General features: G+C 39.4%; 2 protein-coding genes across 4 annotated transcripts in view; one reads left to right on the top strand and one right to left on the bottom strand.

Moving 5' to 3' along the window:
* Window positions 1-14,690, top strand: part of LOC106522173 (dapper 1-A) — a 16,920-nt gene extending 2,230 nt beyond the window's left edge. Inside the window, exons 2-4 of one of the 2 annotated variants that reach the window (XM_014015074.1) lie at window positions 10,067-10,199; window positions 10,596-10,703; window positions 11,925-14,690. In XM_014015074.1, the coding sequence (XP_013870528.1) occupies window positions 10,067-10,199; window positions 10,596-10,703; window positions 11,925-13,405 (1,722 nt within the window). In that variant the 3' untranslated portion in view covers window positions 13,406-14,690. The remainder of the gene's footprint in view (window positions 1-10,066; window positions 10,200-10,595; window positions 10,704-11,924) is intronic. The other variant, XM_014015075.1, reaches the window with a different exon arrangement.
* Window positions 14,691-17,781: 3,091 nt separating this feature from the next.
* c5ar1 (complement C5a receptor 1) lies at window positions 17,782-19,245 on the bottom strand. Of its 2 annotated transcripts, XM_014015078.1 has the most exons (2): window positions 18,769-19,245; window positions 17,782-18,588 (listed from the first exon to the last, which is right to left on the bottom strand). In XM_014015078.1, exons 1-2 carry the CDS (start codon window positions 18,926-18,928, stop codon window positions 17,879-17,881), a joined length of 870 nt encoding a protein of 289 aa, XP_013870532.1. In that variant the 5' UTR covers window positions 18,929-19,245; the 3' UTR covers window positions 17,782-17,878. The 2 variants fall into 2 exon arrangements, with proteins under 2 accessions (XP_013870532.1, XP_013870531.1); XM_014015077.1 differs by having other exon boundaries at window positions 17,782-19,245.
* Between the last annotated feature and the right edge of the window lie 628 nt (window positions 19,246-19,873).

The raw sequence follows: 19,873 nt of genomic DNA, 5'->3' as shown, positions 1-19,873 counted from the left end.
CTCCTGGATACAGTGAGTGAGTGTGTGGTGATGACGGTGCTGACAGCTGCAGGACGCCAGACAGCAGCTGAGAAAGCATGAAGCTCTGAGCTCAGAGGGTGTTTGGAGAGAGAGAGTTGAAGAGATTCTATGAATTGTGCATGAATTTGTGACACACGTCCGTCGGCAGATGAGAGTTTTGAAGTGTTATATCTCGAATGGCTCACTGGACCTAAGCATTTAATTATTATTAGCTCTGCGTGTGTGCATGTGGGTCAGGTATTACCGCCCATATGTGGACCATCAAACCTACTTGTGGGGACCAACTGCTCCTTATGTGGATCTAAGCTTGGTCCACGTGGGGGCAAATGTTTTGGGGTAAAGGGTTAGACCATAGAAATGAATGGAAGTCAGTGCAAAGTCCCCATAAAGATRAGAGTACACAACATGTGTGTGCACTTGAAGTCATTCTGCAGGATTGTGTCATCAGTAGGGCTGCCACGATTAATCGATTAATCGACAACTAATCGATTATTTAAAAAATCGATGACTAATTTAATAATCGATTAATCATTTTCTTTCTTTTTGTTGTTGTCTTTGTTTTTCCTCTCCAAACTGGTTTGACAACTTCCACTGCCACATCTGCCTTTCTGTCCTTGACACACATGCACAGTAGTGGTAACTGGGGTAGGCCGTGGACGTCACAAGACATTATACAGACAGGCTCTGGTATTATGGCTACCTGACAACGGAGCTCAAAATTGTGGGATCTTTTTAAGAAAATGAAAGAGAAACCTGTGTAATATCTGCAGAGCAGAACTTGCCTTCCACAGCAATTATTTTTAGTTAGCATATAGCTAAAATCTAAAGATAGTTATATAATAACAGCTGCATTCTGGCGTGATAAGCTGTATGTTTTATATTCAATTAACGTATGATCCAATTAGTCGACTAATCGAAAAAAAAATCGGTGATTAATCGATTATAAAAATAATTGTTTGTGGCAGCCCTAGTCATCAGCCTTCAATTTGTTTGTGTCCTTGAGTCTAGCTGAACGTCACTCGTTAAGGATGGGTCATTTGCATGAAACAGCTGGCCTCTGTTGCTTTGTTGTAGCACGCAAATTAAAATCTGGACCCRTTTTCTCAGCTTTTCTCTGCAGCAGGAATCTCCAAATTCTATGTCCTTGGACGTATTTACACCATGTCACCTTTGCATCAGATGGTTTTCTGCAGTTTTTAAACATGGTCTTCAATTTGCTGCATAAAAGCTGCAAATCAGAACGTGTTATGGTCAGAATAACTGAACAGCTTTGATACAAAAGTAATGTGTAAAATCCATGAAAAGCACTATCTTGTGCATTATTTCTGAAGCACAGCATGTGCCATTCTTCAGTGCGTGTTAGGGCTGCACAGTGGTGCTCTTGTTTCGCACTGCTGCCTCAGCAAGAAGGTCTTGGGTTCAAAAGGTCTTTGTGTCTGGAGTTTGCATGTTCTTCCTCTGCATTCATTGGTTTTCTCCACATAGTTTGGTTTCAGCCCTAAAACATGTTAGGTTAGTATTTTACTGCAACTCTGGGAGACTAATTGTTGACGCAAATTTATGATAAAATCAACAAACGCCTTTTTATTTGCACAGCTTATAAAGCTATTCGAGGCCATCCATATTGTTTTGTTGTCCTCCTCCACCCATATTTATTTTATTTACTGTTATTTTATTTACCGTTATTTAACAAGGAAAGTTCCATTGACATCGCAGATCTCTTTTTCAAGGGAGGCCTGGGCCTGAAGGCAACCTATTGTACATATTTTTGTACATGTACATGTATTGTACCCACATTGGAAACCACTCCAATGTTTATGACTTAATCTAATCAAGTGGACTTTTCAAATTAAGCTAGACAGATTTACAGTTTTTTAAATCAAATCCAGCAGTCACTGGGCGAGGGGCAGGGTACCCCCTCGACAGGTCGTATTTCAAGTCCATTTCTTAAATTGTATTATTAGCATTAGCATTGTCACAGAGATGACAACAAACAACTCTAGTTCAATAGAACTTATGGAAACTAAACAGATGAGAGTCCAAGATACTCACAATAACCTTTTATGTAAAAAAAAATGGTACATAAATTCTTAAACGTGCTCAAAATTCATGCAACAAAACAGACAGCCTCTGAGACTTCCAAGTAAAAAATAAAACACATGTTTTGAGACATTTTGAAGATGATGCTGTTCACCAACTAGTTGCCAACAGATCCCGGCTTGAACTAGAAACTCAACGTTGTCCTCTGGTGGAGTTTGCATGTGTGTTTGTTCATTTAATGTATCCCTGTATTGGCCCTGTGATGAACCAGCAACCTGTCCAGTGGGCACCCCACCTCTTACCTTTTAGAGATGTGGACACCAGCCCCTCGTGACCCTGAACAGGACTTAGGCAGTTGTACGATAAAAATAAGGATGGATGTTTCACATGGGTCATATTACAACACACATCATGTCCCAGCTAGTCTAGACTACAGTATGAATAACAGCTACGTAACTAACGCTAAATGTTTTTGTTGGCTGAAACCTCCTCTGTGAACAGGTCCCAGTCTGACGAGTCATTAGCTTGAGAACGTCGCCCTCGTTCTCCAATCTGAAATTCTTCTGACCACGGTCTGCTGCAGTTACCAATGGCTGCGATGACTCCATGGACCTCCACTTCAAACGAGACRAGCTCTCCCTTTAAATGAACTCTGAAGAGGTTCCACATCTCTCAGTCACATGAGAGCTGAGCACAGCCTGCTTTGTGTCCTTTTAGAAATTCTTTTCAACTTCCTCTGCCTTCTCTGAGCCACTGTAGGAGAGTCAAGAGTGCACTTAAATAAACACTGCGCCTGAGAGAACGGCTCCTCTGTCAAACTGGGACGTAGGAGTTGTGAAGGAAGCATTAGCATCGCCGGAATAGAGCGTTTGAATTTTGTCCCAAGTGCTTGTAAAAGTAAGAGATCAGAAGTTGAGGCGAGGGATGGGTTGGGGGGCAGGGTGTATTTTGAGTGTGGTGTGTGTGTGTGTGTGTGTGTGTGTGTGTGTGTGTGTGTGTGTGTGTGCGTATGTGTGTGTGTGTGTGTGTGTATCCGGCCTCCTACAGACCTCTGCTCTGTGGATTCAGTCACAACACTGTTTTAATTACATAGGGTCGAGTGTGTGTGGCGTCGTGCCCTCTTTGCCCTGGTCCAGAAAAAAATAATCTATATCCTCACAGTGTTATTTAACAAAACAAACCTGAKCTGAATGCAGAACGTTTCAGAGCTACAGTAGTCCTCATAGTGTAAAACGCTGCAGTTTTGCAATAACGGCTCAAAAAGTTGTGCAATGACTAATTTTTTCCTTCTCGATCTTTTACTGGAACTTGATGCTTGTTACGTCACAATGCACGGTCAACACTCTCTCTCTCTCTGTCTCCCTCTCTCTCTCTCTCTCTCTCTCTCTCTCTCTCTCTCTCTCTCTCTCTCTCTCTCTCTCTCTCTCTCTCTCTCTACTTAGCTTAAAAATCCTTATAAGGTTGAAGGAGAATGATGGGAACAGACTAAAGAAGGAAGGGGTTTGTAGGTATTCATGCTGGAAGTTTCTGCTTTGAAATTTTATTCCAAACTCCATTTTCTGTTGTACTTTCACATCTCTGCTCTCATCTTTCTCTTGGCTAGGGTTCACAGTTAAAGTATGTAAGTCAAAAGTAAAATAAACTTTATGGCTTAAAAGAACCTTGATTATAAATTACACATTGTAGTATTCATGGACAACATGGCATGTGACATAGACAGTGCCTTCTACAAATACATCTGCCAAGAGATGAGCTGCCATTTCAATATCACCCACTGCACCTATCTTATCAGGACCAGCAGTCCTTTTGGGAAACCACTGCTAATGTCATAGAACTGCATTGGGTTAGTTGTTAAGTTTAGGACTAAGGTGAGAAATGAAGGGCAGTTAGGTTTAGGGTCTTTTGGCAACAGAAATGAATGGAAGTCAGTGAGGGTCCTAATAAGGATAGAAATACAAGGTTTTATGTGTGTATTCATTTGTCCATAGCATTAGCAAGATGATTTTGAATTAACGAAGAGATTTTAACGAAACTTTCAGAAAGTTATCACTGGATATACATCTAGTACCGGTTACCTTTTAGAGTTAACCCCATTCAATATGGCTGCCGCAAGTAAGAAGAATCTTAGGGAGAATACGTATCAAATATTTTTCTATCACACCATAGTTAAGGAACCTTAGTAAACAGAAAACTGGCTACAGCTGGCTACCTATAGATATCGAGCTCCAATTTAGTGTGGTAGTAGCTGACAGTCATTTCCAACTCATCCTACTAACAGTAACTGATCACATGAAATCAGATTTTTATCTTTCTAATAATTACTGGAGCCAACTGTTAGCAAAGTACCTCATAACCCAATAAAACATTAAGAAAGTAATCATTAGTTGTACAGCTACCACTTATTAATGTTTGGAGTCACCCAAATTCAAGATGGCCACCATGGCTAATCAACATTAGGCAACACAAAAATAGCTACAGCAGGTAAAATAAGTATTGAACATGTCACCATTTTTCTCAGTAAATATATTACTAGAGGTGCTAATGACATGAAATTTTCACCAGATGTTGGTAACAACCCAAGTGATCCATACATACAAAGAAATCAAACCATAAATGTCCAGAAATGAAGTTATTTGTAATAATGTGGAATGGCACAGGGAAAAAGTATTGAACACGCTTACTGAAATTTATCTAATACTTTGCACAAAAGCCTTTGTTGTCAATGACAGCTTCAAGACACCTCCTGTATGGAGAAGCTAGTGACATGCATTGCTCAGGTGTGATTTTGGCCCATTCTTCCAAACAGTCTTCAACTCTTGAAGGTTTCGTGGACCTCTTCTATGAACTCTGATCTTTAGTTCTTTCCATAGATTTTCTGTTGGATTCAGGTCAGGTGATTGGCTGGGCCATTCCAGCAGCTTTAGTTTCTTTCTCTGAAACCAACTGAGAGTTTCCTTGGCTTTGTGTTTGGGCTCATTGTCTTGCTGAAATGTCCAGCCACGTTTCATCTTCATCATCCTGGTAGATGGAAGCAGATTTTTATCAAGAATGTCTCTGTACATTTTTCCATTCATACTTCCTTCAATTATTTGAAGTTTGCCAGTACCATATGCTGAAAAACAGCCCCACATCATGATGTTCCCACCTCCAAACTTCACTGTTGGTATGGTGTTTTTGGGCTGATGTGCAGTGCCATTTGACCTCCAAACATGATGTGTATTCTGGCATCCAAACAGTTCAATGTTGGTCTCATCTGACCAGACTATATTCTCCCAGTATTTCACAGGCTTGTTTAAATGTTGTGCAGCAAACTTTAAAGGAGCTTCAACATGCTGTTTCTTCAGCAGTGGAGTCTTGCGTGGTGAGCGTGCATACAGGCCATGGTGGTTCAGTGCATTACTTATTGTTTTATTTTACCCGCTGTATAACTCTGTCATTTTGGTGTGGTAGTATCCGAGAGTCATCCTCAATACACATTCTTAACGTGATCACATCTCATAAGGCCTCACAGTATCACTAAATGGCGATTGTGCTCTCATTATCAACATAAGATGAGTCTGATATCCAGTTCTGGCATGAAAGTGTTTATACCCATTTCTTTTAAGAAAACAGTCCTTGGTACAGTTGAGGTATTGAATTGTGACCCTGCAGCAACTTTTTAGACATTGGTCAAACATGCCTATTTGTGTTGTTTATTTGGAAACGGGATTCTTTACATCTACTGGTTCCAAAACTTTAATTTACAACCCACAAAATAACAGTGGCAGAGGCTAGTGACCTCTAACTGTTGGTAATTGTCGTAAACAAACAAAGTTAATAAGCCAATTAAACAAAAACAATAACAACACAAACATTTCCTGTAACAGTTGCACAAGTTTTTCTCCAACCATGGATATTTTTATGCTACAAGCTGTTAATTATAAGTGTATTTAGATTTCTAGAGAGTATATCGAACCCCCCACTTGATGTTTCTTGAGCCATAGTCGGGTCCTGATCCGAGCTTTTGGAACCACTGTTTTAAAACAATACCAGCTGTTAGCAGCATTTACGTATTCCACAATTATTTTAAAACAGCCACAGTCTGAACATGAGTGACTTATTTAGGTCTTTTTATGAAATTACTGATAAGATGTCCCACTTTTTTTTCATGTACATACTGAAGGGTCTATTTCAAGTCAAATCACCATTATTTTTATTGTGATGCAGTTGTGTTTTCGCCTATCCTGCTCCATTTAAAAAAATGCAGGTAGACCTTTGTTCCCCTGCTGTGTAACAAGCTCTGATGCTAAGGGAGTTTGCCTGAACCATGTCCACTGTCTACCACATCCCCCACCGACATGGTGAACAGGATGCAGTAAAACAGCAGTGCCACAGTGCAAAAGAGCCTGGGTGAGATCAGTCACGGTGGTGCTGGCAAACCTGCAAAATAAACTAGACTCCAGCGTGAACCAGCTGCTTTGTTGATGCACGAAGATTAGTTTGTTTCCAGGATTACAATTTATAAACCAGCATTATCCACAATGTGTGCATGCTTGTGCATGTGTCCAGCAATCAGTGGTGAGCAATCGATCGCGAGGAACAAAATCAATAATTAGTTGATTTCCAATAGTCTCCCCTCCTCCAGGCCACGTATTTAGCCCCAACACCCAGCAGACAGCCAAAACAAAGCTTTCCACTCAAAACACATTGCTAACTCTTTGTGTACAGTACGACAATGACCCAGCTTGTCCAGACAAAGACAGAACAGTGTTTGGGGTGAAGAGGTCATGTTTGGAAGCGGAGCTTGGAATATTTGCCCTACAACAGCATTTTGCATTGAGACCAAAAATGGGACAAAGCAGGGCAGACAGTGAGGCGTTTAGAGCAACGAGGAAAAAGACGCAAGGCGTGAGAGTTTTGCGTGAAAGCATGGACAGWGATAAGAATCAGGATGTTTTTATTTGTGGGGAATGAGAACGTTTGTGTATGTTTAATCATGAATGTATTATTTTTACCCATTGATTTGTATCTGGAGATGAGACACATCTAAAAATGGATCAGTGTTTGTATGAATGTCACACAATAAAAGATAGTTTCTGGTAGGAAACTGTCTGATCTGCTGATTGATGAGCTGCTGGATGATTTCTCATCAACCCTAATGCTCACTCTGTACATTCCTGATGGCAGTGTTTGATTYGGCTCCTGGAAGCAGCAACAGCAGTTGAGAAAGCGGGAGTATGCTGGAGCAGCAGCAATTATCTGGCGGGCGCTTCATTACAAACTGTTTGCAAATGTAGAGAAAGTATCATATTGTGATGTGGACATCCTCAATCTTTTGGTAATAAAATGTCCCAAAAGTGCAAGTAATATTGCCACCAACAAGCATTAGGGGGGCTTTTGGAGTGAAAATGTGTGTATTTGCTTTTACAGTCTCCTAATGAGGACCTGTCCCCTTACCGAACAAAAAGAAAGTCTTTAAAATGATTTCTTTCTGAAATATAGAGAAATTCAAAGGTTGGSCTGAAGGTTTATAAGAGAAGAAATGTCTCTTTTTCATATTGTAGGTCAGCGTAATGTCCTCGCAAGTCACAGAAACCCAACAGCGTGTGTTAACCTATGCAGACAAGCTTGCATGTAAGTGTCTACAGCTGTTAGTGTGTGTGTCAGATGATGGCAACATGACACAGGAGGAAAAAGGCAAGCTGGCCAGAGACACATGTCAAATTTCATTTCCAGCACATGCTTGTTTGAGCGTGTACGTAGGGTCCAAACCATGTTTAAGAAAAGATACAACACAAAATATAGATATGTTTTATTTCATGTTTGCCTGTATGACTTACTGTGTCTGAATATATAACTGGACATAGTATGCATCTGTGTGAAAACTCCCCAGTCCCATTAAAAGGACATCCCCTCCTGTTCTGAAAGCTTTTAATAATTCATGTTTCAACTGTCTGCTTCCCACATGAGCCTCCCTGAATACTGACGCCCAATGTCAAATATGAATGTTTCAGTTATTTACAGGGGTCACCTCCAATAGCCACTTTTATGGAGYGCCAAATGTATTCTGGCATTTGGCATTTATGCATTTTCATTATTCGGATCACTTTCTGAGTATAAAATCCTGGTTTTAAAATGTTCCACTAAAATTTGATGTTATTTAGTTCACTGTTTTAACATTTAGCTAATTTTTACTAAATGTTATGTCTAAATGTTAAATCCTAAATCTAAATGTGTAAATCTGAATGTAAAAGTTAAATGTAAATGTTGCGGCTAAATGTTAATGTTTAATTCTAAGTATTTCACAATGGAACACAGCTTTCTTTTCTTCAACTTTATTTGTCAAAACATCATTTACAAGGAGATAATCTGAAAAGCATATGTGAGTTATGTGCGTGTACAAATCATGAAACAGTATGGGTCACAGAACAGTAAATGATAACAAAATAGTAAGAAAGAAACTAAATATAAAAAATAATAATGATGATGATGATGATGATAATAATAATAATAATAATAATAATAATAATAATAATAATAATAATAATAATAATAAATTACAGTTTAGAATTACATATTTCAATTGTTTCAACAGCAAGTTTATTGTCAGAGTTTTTGATTGTTCGAATATAATATTTAACTTCATTGTAAAAAGCAGTAAAACGAGGTTTTCTTACAAAATATTCAGAAAAGTGAATATGATATTTAGCTAGAACAAGTAACAGATTAATGTGAAATTCTGGATTATTAAATTTGTACTCAGTGAGACCAAGTAAAACGTTTCCAAAAAATGGAAAATTGTGTTTTTATATTATTGTATATGAAGTTACAAAGATTTGGCCAGTAACACAGCTTTGTCTGTTGGTGCTTAGCTTTTTAATGAAATCACAGACAATAACAAACACTAATGCTGCTAACCCTGCTAATGCTTCCCTACAAGAAGTCAAAACTTGCAGTTTCTGCCAGTGTCCAATGTGTACTTTAAACTGTCAGACCACGGGGGACCCTCCATATTGTTTTCAATGAACACATTTTGAATTTAAATTTCAAAGGCCATCTTCAGCAGCGCTACCTGTTGTTTTTGTTGCAGAATGAAGATGTAACAACAAAAGCCGCGCACCAACAGCAAAAGCTGTGTTCCATTACGAAAAATTTAAATGTAAACTTTATGATTGTAGCTGCAACATTTAAGAYGTAATTTTTACATTTAGATTTACACATTTAAATTTAGGATTTAATATTTACATATTACATTTAAAAAGGTAAAGTAAAATTTTAGTGGAATTATTTAAACTAGGTTTTAACACAGAAAGTGAGGTTAATGTTGAAAATGTACTAGTGACATTTTTAACATTTTATTTACACTCAGCACCTCACATTTGCATGTTTATTAATAATAACAMATTTGCAACAAAACACCTTTTTGTGTTAAATGTTCATGCGTTGACCCTCTTTTGTCCCAGTTGTAGAAAAGGAACGCTTTACTGATGAACTGACATCAACTCTCCCAGTAATTTCAGCTAATTTATTTCTTGATAGCATCATGCAGCTTAGGAAAAATATCATAGCTACATATATATGCATTTTTTACAATGCACTGAGAAGTGCTTACATGCAAACCAAAAACTAATAACAGCAATGGTACCTGCAGATATATAAAAAGAGGTAGTAAACAAACTATTTATTAATGTGAAATATATTAGTTCTGRGAATGAGTCTCAGCTACTACCAYGCCACATTTTATCTCAGTATCTGCMGAATTGACTGAATTATTACCATTTTTGTATTTGCTAAGGTTGAAAAGCAGTGGCAGCTGCAGACACAAGAACAGAAACATGACTGCCTTTCATTTGTAGCACCAGACAATAAAAAACAGCTAGTTTGGATGCAAATCCTGTTTGAAAGGTTTTTATTTGCTATTAAAACGGCTAATTGTTGCTTCTCAGTGTCTAATTAAAGATTACCAATAGACAGTGCAATTAAACAGAGGGAGCGCATAAACAGTTTGGGTGTCTTTGTGTTTCAGAGTGCTCTTCAGAGTTCTCCGTGGGGCTTGATGCAGGCGTTGGAGCAGCAGGTGGAGGAGCTGAAGATCGACCCCAGCGATGGCTGCTGTGATGGAGCTCAAGGAGACACCAGCGACAGTCGACCCAGCTCTGGTACTCCCACTGTTTAAAAGCTCCTCTGTCATCGCAGCTCTGTCAGGCGTGTAATTAAGAACTTTCTAAATGCAAATGCACGCTGTAATTTAGCTTTATCCAATAATTCAACTGAGTATGTGTTTGCATAAAATTGTTGCTTTATCTTGCTTTCCTGATGCTTTTCAAAATACACTGAAATGTCTTTTTTTTTATTTACCTCTACCTATCGTGTTTATTCACGCTCCAGTAAGCTTGTAATTTAGTCTGTTGGCTTATTTGTTAAGTGTGCAGAGAGACTGCCTGCAGCTAGCTGGATTTTTTTTTTTGTTTTTGTTTTTTGTTTTAGAAACAAAATGGAGCGATAATAAATGTGACAGATGTGTTTTCGGAGTCTCTAATTTGGCCTCATTTTAGGATTCTATGAATCGAGTGAGGGTCAGTCGCCCAGAGGAAAATCTTCATCTGCTGAGCCCACAAAAACCGTCGTTTCATGCACTTACACCGAAAGGGCTAAGTCTTTAGGTAAGAATAGGCAGAGAAGGCCTGCAGAAATATGGTTTTGCACAGATGCATATTTAAAAAAAACACTCACATTTTAAAAAAATATTTGTAGTCTTTGATTTTTTCCTTTCACAAACAAAACATGATTTAATCTTTAGTATCAATATATTTATTTCTGACCATGGCTATTTTTGCTTGTTCACATCTCAAAACTTCAGTGAAATATCATTTAGAAAATTTAGTAAAGTATCTTTAGTGGTGAATAATAATAATCTGAGTTAATTGGAACGTGATTGAAAATTACTCATTCAAATTTAAATGGGATGACAGGGTAAGATTGCATACATTTACATTTATTTCTATTCCTATTGCAAAACAGGATTACCATTATTGAAMTATTGTTCATGTGTGTTGTTGATTGAATTGTAAAACACACACACACATATATCCTTGTACTTCCATCAAACTGAGGACATTGTACTGACTTCCATTCATTTTTGTAACTGTATTTATGCCTAACCCAGACATTTTCTCTAACCCTGATCATTTCTAGTCTATTTATACTCTAACCTTCATCAAAACTTAATTCCCGTCATGCCACTAAACCTAACTAGTAGAGCGCAATAGAAATGAAAAAAAGTGAGGTTTGGGAAAACATCCTCACTTCCTAAAAATGACATCAGTATGTTAGTTAAAAACATATGAAGTTTCCTCACTCTGTAGCAGAAACAACTAGACACACACACACACACACACACACACACACAGGGAGTCGAATGATACAGGACACCCTTTATGTAAAAAGGAAAAGGAAAAGGAAATATCTGAATCCTCCAAGAAATAATGGGTGAGGGGGTCCTGTCTTTTAGGYTATGTCCAGAAAGCTGCCAYATTGGATCAAAATAAAAGAGTGTTCTGTAACGTTTGACTCACTCCAGTGTTAATGTTGTAAGTTGTTTAGTCACCGATTTATCTTTTAAGGTCACAATAATTTGACAGTTTTTGGCTTAAGATTTTAATATTTTGCTCAGTTGTTTGTCTTTTTCAAACAATTATTAAGATCTCCAGTCCTGTTTTCTCACACTTTAAACAATTTGTAAAATGCTATTCAAAGATGAATTATTTTTATTTTTAAATCAATGCTGTCTCACGTCGTCAAGCTTGGCTGTAACCTTTACTGTTAGTTTCCTTAGTCTTGTCTCCACGTTTTTGGTTTGATATGTTACCACTTTCTGTTTTTAGGAGATGCCCTCGTGCTGAATGGAGAATTCGAAGTGCCGGCTCTACGACCCTGTCTGCCCCGCTCTTTCTCGGCACCTCACCCGCCTCTAGAGGGGATCATTGAGGAGGGACCAGCAGTGGACTCCTGGCAATGGGACCCCGCCTGGTATCGACAGCCTGCAGCGGATCAAGTCACCAAGGAGGACTTCCAGCAGGCTTTGAGGGTCGAGGGTTTCATTCTGAGCCTCATCCAGCGCCATACCCAATCACCCCGGCCATGTCAGCCTCGCACCACCCTGACCCCTGACCCCCCATACTGCGGTGCCTCTGGACACAGCTCCCAACACAGGCGAAGTCCTTCTATGACCACAGAGCAACGCCTTCCCGACCCCCATCAGGATCATGGTGACCTGTCAGCAAACCCCAAGAGCCAGGAATGGGGTTGTGACCTGCCACAGGGGGACACTGAACAAGGAGAGGCCCCATCTTTTGAAGAGGGCTGTTATTTGGCCCTGCCCTACCCCCAGTCTGGGCCACACTGCCTGACTGGGAGACTGCCGTCACCTCTGCCCTCTTTGGAGCCAAACTGTGGCGTTRGGACTCTTGACCTTTGCTGTGAATCATCGTCTCCTCAACATTATCTACATCCACAAAACCCCACTTATATGCACAATTTAGTAAGTGCCCAGTATATCCCTGGACAAGGTTGTCATGCTCCTGTGCGCTCCCCCAGACATTACAAACCAGAGCAGCCAAAGCTGAACCGGGCCGCCGCCTCTCCTGATCAAACCAACTCCAAGTCSAAAGCACCTAAAAAAAGTCACAATGACCGACAGAAATCCAAGAAAGCCAGCAGTAAAACCAGTCGGTGCCAGTCTGAGAACAGCATTCCGGGCCAGCGGGTGCTTCCTGAGAGGAGGTACAGCACAACAGAACGCCGCCCGAGCCGAACCAATCCTGCTCCTAACCAAGGGCAGGCAGCTGGATCCCACGCCGGCAACAAGGGTCACAACGGGAGCCGACGTTGGTGCTCTAACCTGGAGCTCAGCCAGGATGAAGGCGAGATGCCCCCAGCCGTGCAGGCGCACAGACGACCACCCAAAAAGGCTCGCCACGGTCCCACCTGCTCCCAGTCCCATCCCCAGCCTCAGCACTCGCAGCGCTGGCACCAGGACTCGCCGGGGAGAGCGCCTCTCTGCCAGGTGGAGCAGGGCTACGCCGGCGCCGCCCCCGCCGAGTCCGAGTCCAGCATGAGCGAGGTGTACTCACCGCCCTCCAGCTCCCTGTCCAGTGACTCCGACGAGAGCGGGGGGCTGGTGTGGCCCCAGCAGCTGCCGCCTCGCCTCGCCTCGACCTCGTCTTCGTCGTCTCCCTCGCCGCAGGCCTCTACGAACACCTCGGCTCAGCCCAAAGCCTTCGTCAAGATCAAAGCCTCCCACGCTCTCAAAAAGAAAATTCTCCGATTCCGCTCGGGGTCTCTTAAAGTCATGACTACAGTATGAGAAACTGCCCTAACCTGTTTCAAAACCCACTGCTTTCCACTTTTTAATAAGACGTGTCTAAACGCAGCATAAAAGTTATTTCAGTTAGCCACTAATCAAATGCTTTCTTCACAGTGCACCTACCTCTACCTACAATATGTATTTTATTGAGATCTGCTTCCAGCATATTTAAAAATGTAGCTGGAGTTTGTACGTTTTTTGAGTACGTTTCCTTTACTCCTACCACTTTTACACTTTAGACAAATGGACGTCATCCTGATCTGATGAATGATGATCCTCGCAAAGCTACACGGTGCTCACATGGTACGCAAAGCAGACGAGACTGAATTTAATTACAGTTTATGTTTATTGCTTTTTAAGGTATGAAAATATAGTTTTGGGAGTTGATTGATCACAAAGACGGTAATTTAAAACATTATGCCACTGTTACTATTTTAACTAAATGTTTTAGGTTCTGAAAGTAAGGTACAAATGCCCTTTTTTTTACAAAATGACAGGTTATATTGATGTGATGAGTGTTTTACCTGGAGACACTGCTAAGATTAATTCCTTAAAGGGGACATATCCTTTTAAAGTCTTCTTTTTCACATTTTAATCATTCAATTGGGATTTACAGTATATAAAGTGGAACTTTGGACTAAATTTCTCATTATTGTAGCTCTGCAAGCTCCTGTTTCACCAGTAAAAACTGGTTTAAGCTCGGTTTGTATGTGAGTCATGGGATCGGTGATTGCCTMATTTTGGACGTCTTTTAAACAGGCTGAAGACGTGTGGGGGATCAATCATCTTTATCTTCCTCTGATTYCCCAATACTTGTTTTATTCTTGTTAACATCAGCTGCATGTTCATTACGGTCAATAGAGYGCACAAGACCTGCGACTTGAAGTATAAACCAGCGTTTAACAAGAAAAGAAAAAGGTTTTCCTCCTCCGACTTTTCGCCCAGCACAACACTGATTCATTGTTGAGTGAGAAAAACTCTATCCTGCTGTCTGTTATGCTTGGCTCTGCTCTGTGCTACATTCAGAGTCCTGTCGGAGGGCCGAGGGAGAAAATATGAAAATTGATCCCTTGCTGCATCTTATGCCCGTTAATACTCAGAAATCAGGAAAAGATGTATTGCATTGGTGCAGTTTACACCCTGCCCCCCTCAACCCCATTCGGTCCACTTTGTAGTTCGATAGCAAAGGTACAATTATCTAGAGCAGGGGCGCCCAAACATTTTTGCTGAGAGGGCCAAAGTTAAAAAACATTTTTTCCTGAGAGGGCCAAAATTAAAATCAATCTGAGGGACACGGGCCAAATGCAATGATATAAGAAATGCTTAATACTTAAGTAAAGTTGTTTAATTTTTTATGATTAAGCTAGCAGTCAGTGTGGTTGCCCACATTCTTTAGTTTTGTTTTTTTTGTTTTTGTTTTTTTCAGCCCATGGACACGGAGAAAATTCAACGTATGCTCAGGCAGCAAAGGCTCGTGGGACATTTTCTAATTTAAAATTTGAGTATATGTGGTCTTATAAAGTGTGCAAATCTATATATGGGCTTAAATCCAATCTAAATGTCTCTTGTACATGTAGTTACTTGTATTTTATATTTAATCTTAACATAATTACAATCTAATAACCAGGACAACTGCTGGTGGGCCAAATCAAATGGCTCGGTGGGCCAATTTTGGCCCGCGGGCCCCACATTGGGCACATCTGATCTAGAGGCACAAAAACATTTATTTACAAACTAATTAAAAATGCCAACAACAAAAGACCTGTCCATCCAGCCTTATATGTTGGAGCCAGAGGAGAATGGAGACGATAAACCTACACAACTGCAGATTCGTGGAATTGKTTAGCTRGAAGTCCATGACCTTGTTCAACTGTTTGGCAGCAAATAATATGACGGTATTATTCAAAGTATGCAATAGGGAATACAGAAACCAAGCAGATTGAAAAGTACAGTATGTCCCAAACAGAATATAAAGATATATTCGTAGCACCGGGAGAAACTAAATTCAACTTTTCTGCTCTCCTAGAGACTCCAAGTCCACAACAAAATGTATTTAAGGGCTAAAAAAGTGGATTTTGCAAGATATGTCCCCGTTAAATGCCACATACATGCCAGACACCTTTTTTTTTTATGGTCAGCTCTGTTCAGCTAACTGAAATAATTTGCCTGAAAGAATTTATTTTTCCATAAATAAGTAAACCATTAAATTACATTTCTCTTTTGGGGAGTATATTTGAAATTTATTATAATTGTTGTTTGTGGTTTTTTATTTTATTTTTTACTTGCATTAGGACGCTATTTAAAATTAAAAACCCAAAATAAAAAAAGAATACTTACAAAGAAGATCTGTGTTTGTTTTTAAAGTTCACCGGCTAACAATGAATCTTTGAACGGGGATCACATGCAKGTGACATCAACGCTTTCCCAGCTCCAACTGTTGAACAAACCACACCGACATCTAGTGTTCCTGACTTGTGGCACCAGTGGGCTTCAGCATACCAGCATCATAGGTTTAATAGAAGCTGTTTACACAGTACATTTATGCATGTGTCTGACGTCATACTAGGAGCACAGTTTTAATTAAACACCTGAACACACACTTTGTAAATATGCCTGTTTACTGTAAATACCTTCACGTGGCCTTTTTTGGAATGAATGTAGCATGTAAAGTGTCAATTTCTATCCATTTTGGTACGTTTTTGTACACCTTTTGTTTATGCTTTAAGAACAAAATAAATGAGTAAAATTAAACTTCACATACTTGTTACGTGGTTAGACATTTATTTGACAACTTTATTTACTTTTTAATTTCTTTAAACATAAAAGTGCTGGGGTGTGTTAATTGTTTTTAATCTTGGTTGCGCACACACACACACACACACACACACACAGAAACTACAACTAAAATCAAACWCTGAACATTTAATCATGATTTTCACCAAGTTTATTGAATTCAAATGAATATTGATGAAAGACAATTGGTTCAAATACTGTGCAAATTTATGAGATTTTTTTAAACTGCTAAACTATATGTTGCCTATCATATCAGAATGAGGATTAAGTACAATTTGGTCAAAATGACCTAATTACATTTTCAGATTCCTGGCTTTAAAAGCTACATTTTGATACCTGCTGATATTATAAGTGGATCTAGAAATATGACTTTATTTGTCTTGTTGGTTACAATGATGCATTACTCTTTGGTCTGAATCCTAATTTTATGTAAATTTATTGAGTAATTTTTGATGTTAATATAAAGAAGAAACCTCAAATAGTATTGTATGTTAAGGTTTCCCAGTTGGAAAGAAACAAAAACATTTCTATCTCATGGAATAATTCAAAATTTTAAGGCGTTTTTCCTCAAAATCAGTTTTGTGTTTGTTTGTTTTTATGCTACTGCTCAAAATAATGCTTCAAAAATTTCATTTAGGATTATATTTCAGACAGTTCRTTTGAATGATACATTGATAAGGCATTAATTCATCATATTTTGACAAAATGCAATTTTTGCACACGTTTAAATCAAAACCCTATATCTGCCTGTTTCTCCACATCCCACTTTTGGACTTAATCCTCGTTTTGATGTAATGGGTCACATCTTACTAGTGTCATGATTGGGAAAAAAGCATTTTCTGTTGTTGAGAATCTTTAAAAAATGAGAAATCGGCCTTTAGAATTTGTAAAATATATATCAACAAACAACTATTTAACTTTAATCAGTTGCTGTGACCATGAAGCTTTTTAAGCTAAATACTTGATTTTTTTAAACCATCATTTTAGTTTATATGAAATTTAACAATGAAAAAATAAAGATGAGTTATTTATGCCTTAATGTGAGTAAATAAACAAAATATATATATTTATACCACCGCCACCTCATCTCGATCTGGATTTTGTTTTTATTTTATTGTATTTATTTTCTCTTATTTTATTTGAACTGAACAAAAATATATTTGAATCAAGACTCAGTTAAAAGATTTATGTTGTGTCTCCATCTTGTGGTGTGTAAAATGAACTGAATGACTGATGAACATTAAAAATGTGCATCTTAAGATAAATTAATCCTTCAAAAAACTTACAGAAACTAACTGTGAAAATTGTCCAAATAATCTGATCTTGAAAATTTCAGTTTAGGCCCTCCTCATGTCTTTGGGTCAAGATGTTAACTGAGGCCTTCACCTTTACAAAGCTGCAAATGATAATAATCTTGAGATAAAAAAGAAGAAGTTTTCATATCTGGTGGCAGGCAACAAGGCTGCTGAAACATACAAAATTGAGCAACAGTTCCTGATTTGCGACACCGGGGCGGTGCTGARAATATTTTACACAACGACACAAGAACCACCGAAGAAGTCCTCCTGTCCAGACTTTCAGAGTCAGGTTTCACAGCATCCCTTTTTATTGGTCAAGTTCAGAAAAAAAAACTTATCCTATAAACCTCAGACGCACGAGGGAGAATTAGACCCCTCCGCATCAGATTTTGGTGGTCTCCTTTCCGCTGCTGGTGCTCTTGGTGTCACTGTTGGCGACGCTGGCCCTGGAGTACGGCTCCTCGGTGATGAAGTGGAGGATGTTGCGCACGGAGCGGCTGAAGCTGTCTTTGAAGTTCCTGCCCATGCACACATAGATCAGAGGGTTGAGGCAGCTGTTGAAATATGCCAAGCAAAGTGCCAAGGTTTGCGCTGTGTAGACTTTTGGGCTGTGAATGGAGGAGAGGGGCGTGATCAGTCGGATGAAGTCCATTAAGTGCAGGGGGAGCCAGCAGAGGAAGAAGCTCAGCACCACAGCCATGATGACCTTCATTGTTCGCTTGGAGCGAGGCCGGCCCCGTGATATTCCTCTCTGGGTGCTGTTGTAAACCATAAGGTGGCAGACGACAATAACCAGGAAGGGGATGATGAATCCCATTATGAAGTGAAAAGAAGCGATGAACCAGACTAGGCCTTTAGGGTACCCAGTCACACACTCTCTCTTAACATCACCTGCCTCGCGGTGCCGGGCGTAGATAAACTGAGGGATGCTTCCTAACAGGGCCAGGCACCAGACCGCCACGCACCCGAACACAGCTTCCCTGGGCCGCCTTTTGTTCTGACACCAGATGGGTTTTTTAACCAGCATCAGGCGATCCAGGCTGATCAGAACAAGCTGCAGGACGCTGCAGTACATCACCAGGTAGAACAGGCCTTTGACCAGCGTGCAGGCCAGCGCACCAAAGTGCCAGTGATCGTCGTGGGCGAGAGGGAACATGAGCAGAGGGAGAGAGAGGCAGCACAGCAAGTCAGCCAAAGCCAGGTTGAGGAACCAGATGGAGGTGACAGAGGGGGTCATGCAGAACCCCGTCACCCACAACACCACCGCATTACCTGGGACTCCCAGGAGGACCACGAGGCCGTAGAGGACCAGAGTCACTATCTGGATGGGTTGAATCTCAGGGATCAAGGTTTTGGAAAATATGTCAGGAGGCAGAGAATAATTGTCTGGGTCTTCTATCCAGCCAGGCAAGGCGTAATCTGTAAAATTCATGGCTCATTAAAGCTGTAGGTGGGAAAAAAAACATTGTGAGCAATAATGCTAAATTCATTGTTACAAACAACAGAACAATGCCTAGAAATTCAATCTACATTTCCACATTGAACTTCCCTAAATCAGCAAAATACATAAAGGCAACAAAAACAAATTCTCTTTATTTAAATTTAATAAATTTAAAATTAGATGTAAGCAATATTTCAACTTACGGTTGACTGAGTTGAAGTCACTGGTAACAGGAAGCTTTGGAAACGCTTCTCTGCTTTTTATAATGTTGTAACTCCAGCCCCTAAGCTTTTACACACACACACACCCACGCGCACAAACATACACAGCTGAGTTGCACAAGTTTTTTTTTTACAAAGCCTCTATTAATCATTAAGATTAGGTCAGATTGARGAACTATACAGAGGCAAATCTGAACATGTAGAAATTTCAGTAAAATTTTAGGAATCATTTCCTAATAAAGTATTTTCATTAATTTGTTTCAGCCATAAATGTGACAAAGATGTTAAACAAAATACAAATAGCTTTATTTAAAGGTATTTTATTGATTTATATGACATTAATCATATTTTGTACTTAGTATTCACCCACATGCTTTATTATTAGGATATTTTCATGATTTCCTTTTTGGACTGTCATCTTTTCCCTGATTCTGCTCATTTTACTTCTGCTTTCTTGGTTTCATCCAGCTGACTGATATCATTCAGAGTATTTCCAGAAAAATAGTTTTTAAAAACACTTGCATCAAAATTATCTGTGCAAAAGGTGTTTTTTGATGGCTTTATTTGTTTATTTAATGTTAATGACATTCTGTAGACAGCCAAAGGTTTATGAAAACAAGAAAAATTTGTTTTCTGTAGTTTTTTTTAAACGGACAAAGCTTTTTTTATAATGTTACAAATGACTTAATAGTAAAAATAAAACAACACTGAAACA

The sequence above is a fragment of the Austrofundulus limnaeus genome, unplaced genomic scaffold (genome assembly GCF_001266775.1).
Source record: "Austrofundulus limnaeus strain Quisiro unplaced genomic scaffold, Austrofundulus_limnaeus-1.0 Scaffold122, whole genome shotgun sequence".
Lineage (NCBI taxonomy): Eukaryota > Metazoa > Chordata > Actinopteri > Cyprinodontiformes > Rivulidae > Austrofundulus > Austrofundulus limnaeus.
Note: the sequence above shows the minus strand (reverse complement) of the source record. Positions and strands in the feature narration are given on the sequence as shown.

Bases quoted from the DNA above. Each gene is read 5' to 3' on its own strand.
- c5ar1 (XM_014015077.1), bottom strand. From the start codon at position 18,928: ATGAATTTTACAGATTACGCCTTGCCTGGCTGGATAGAAGACCCAGAC.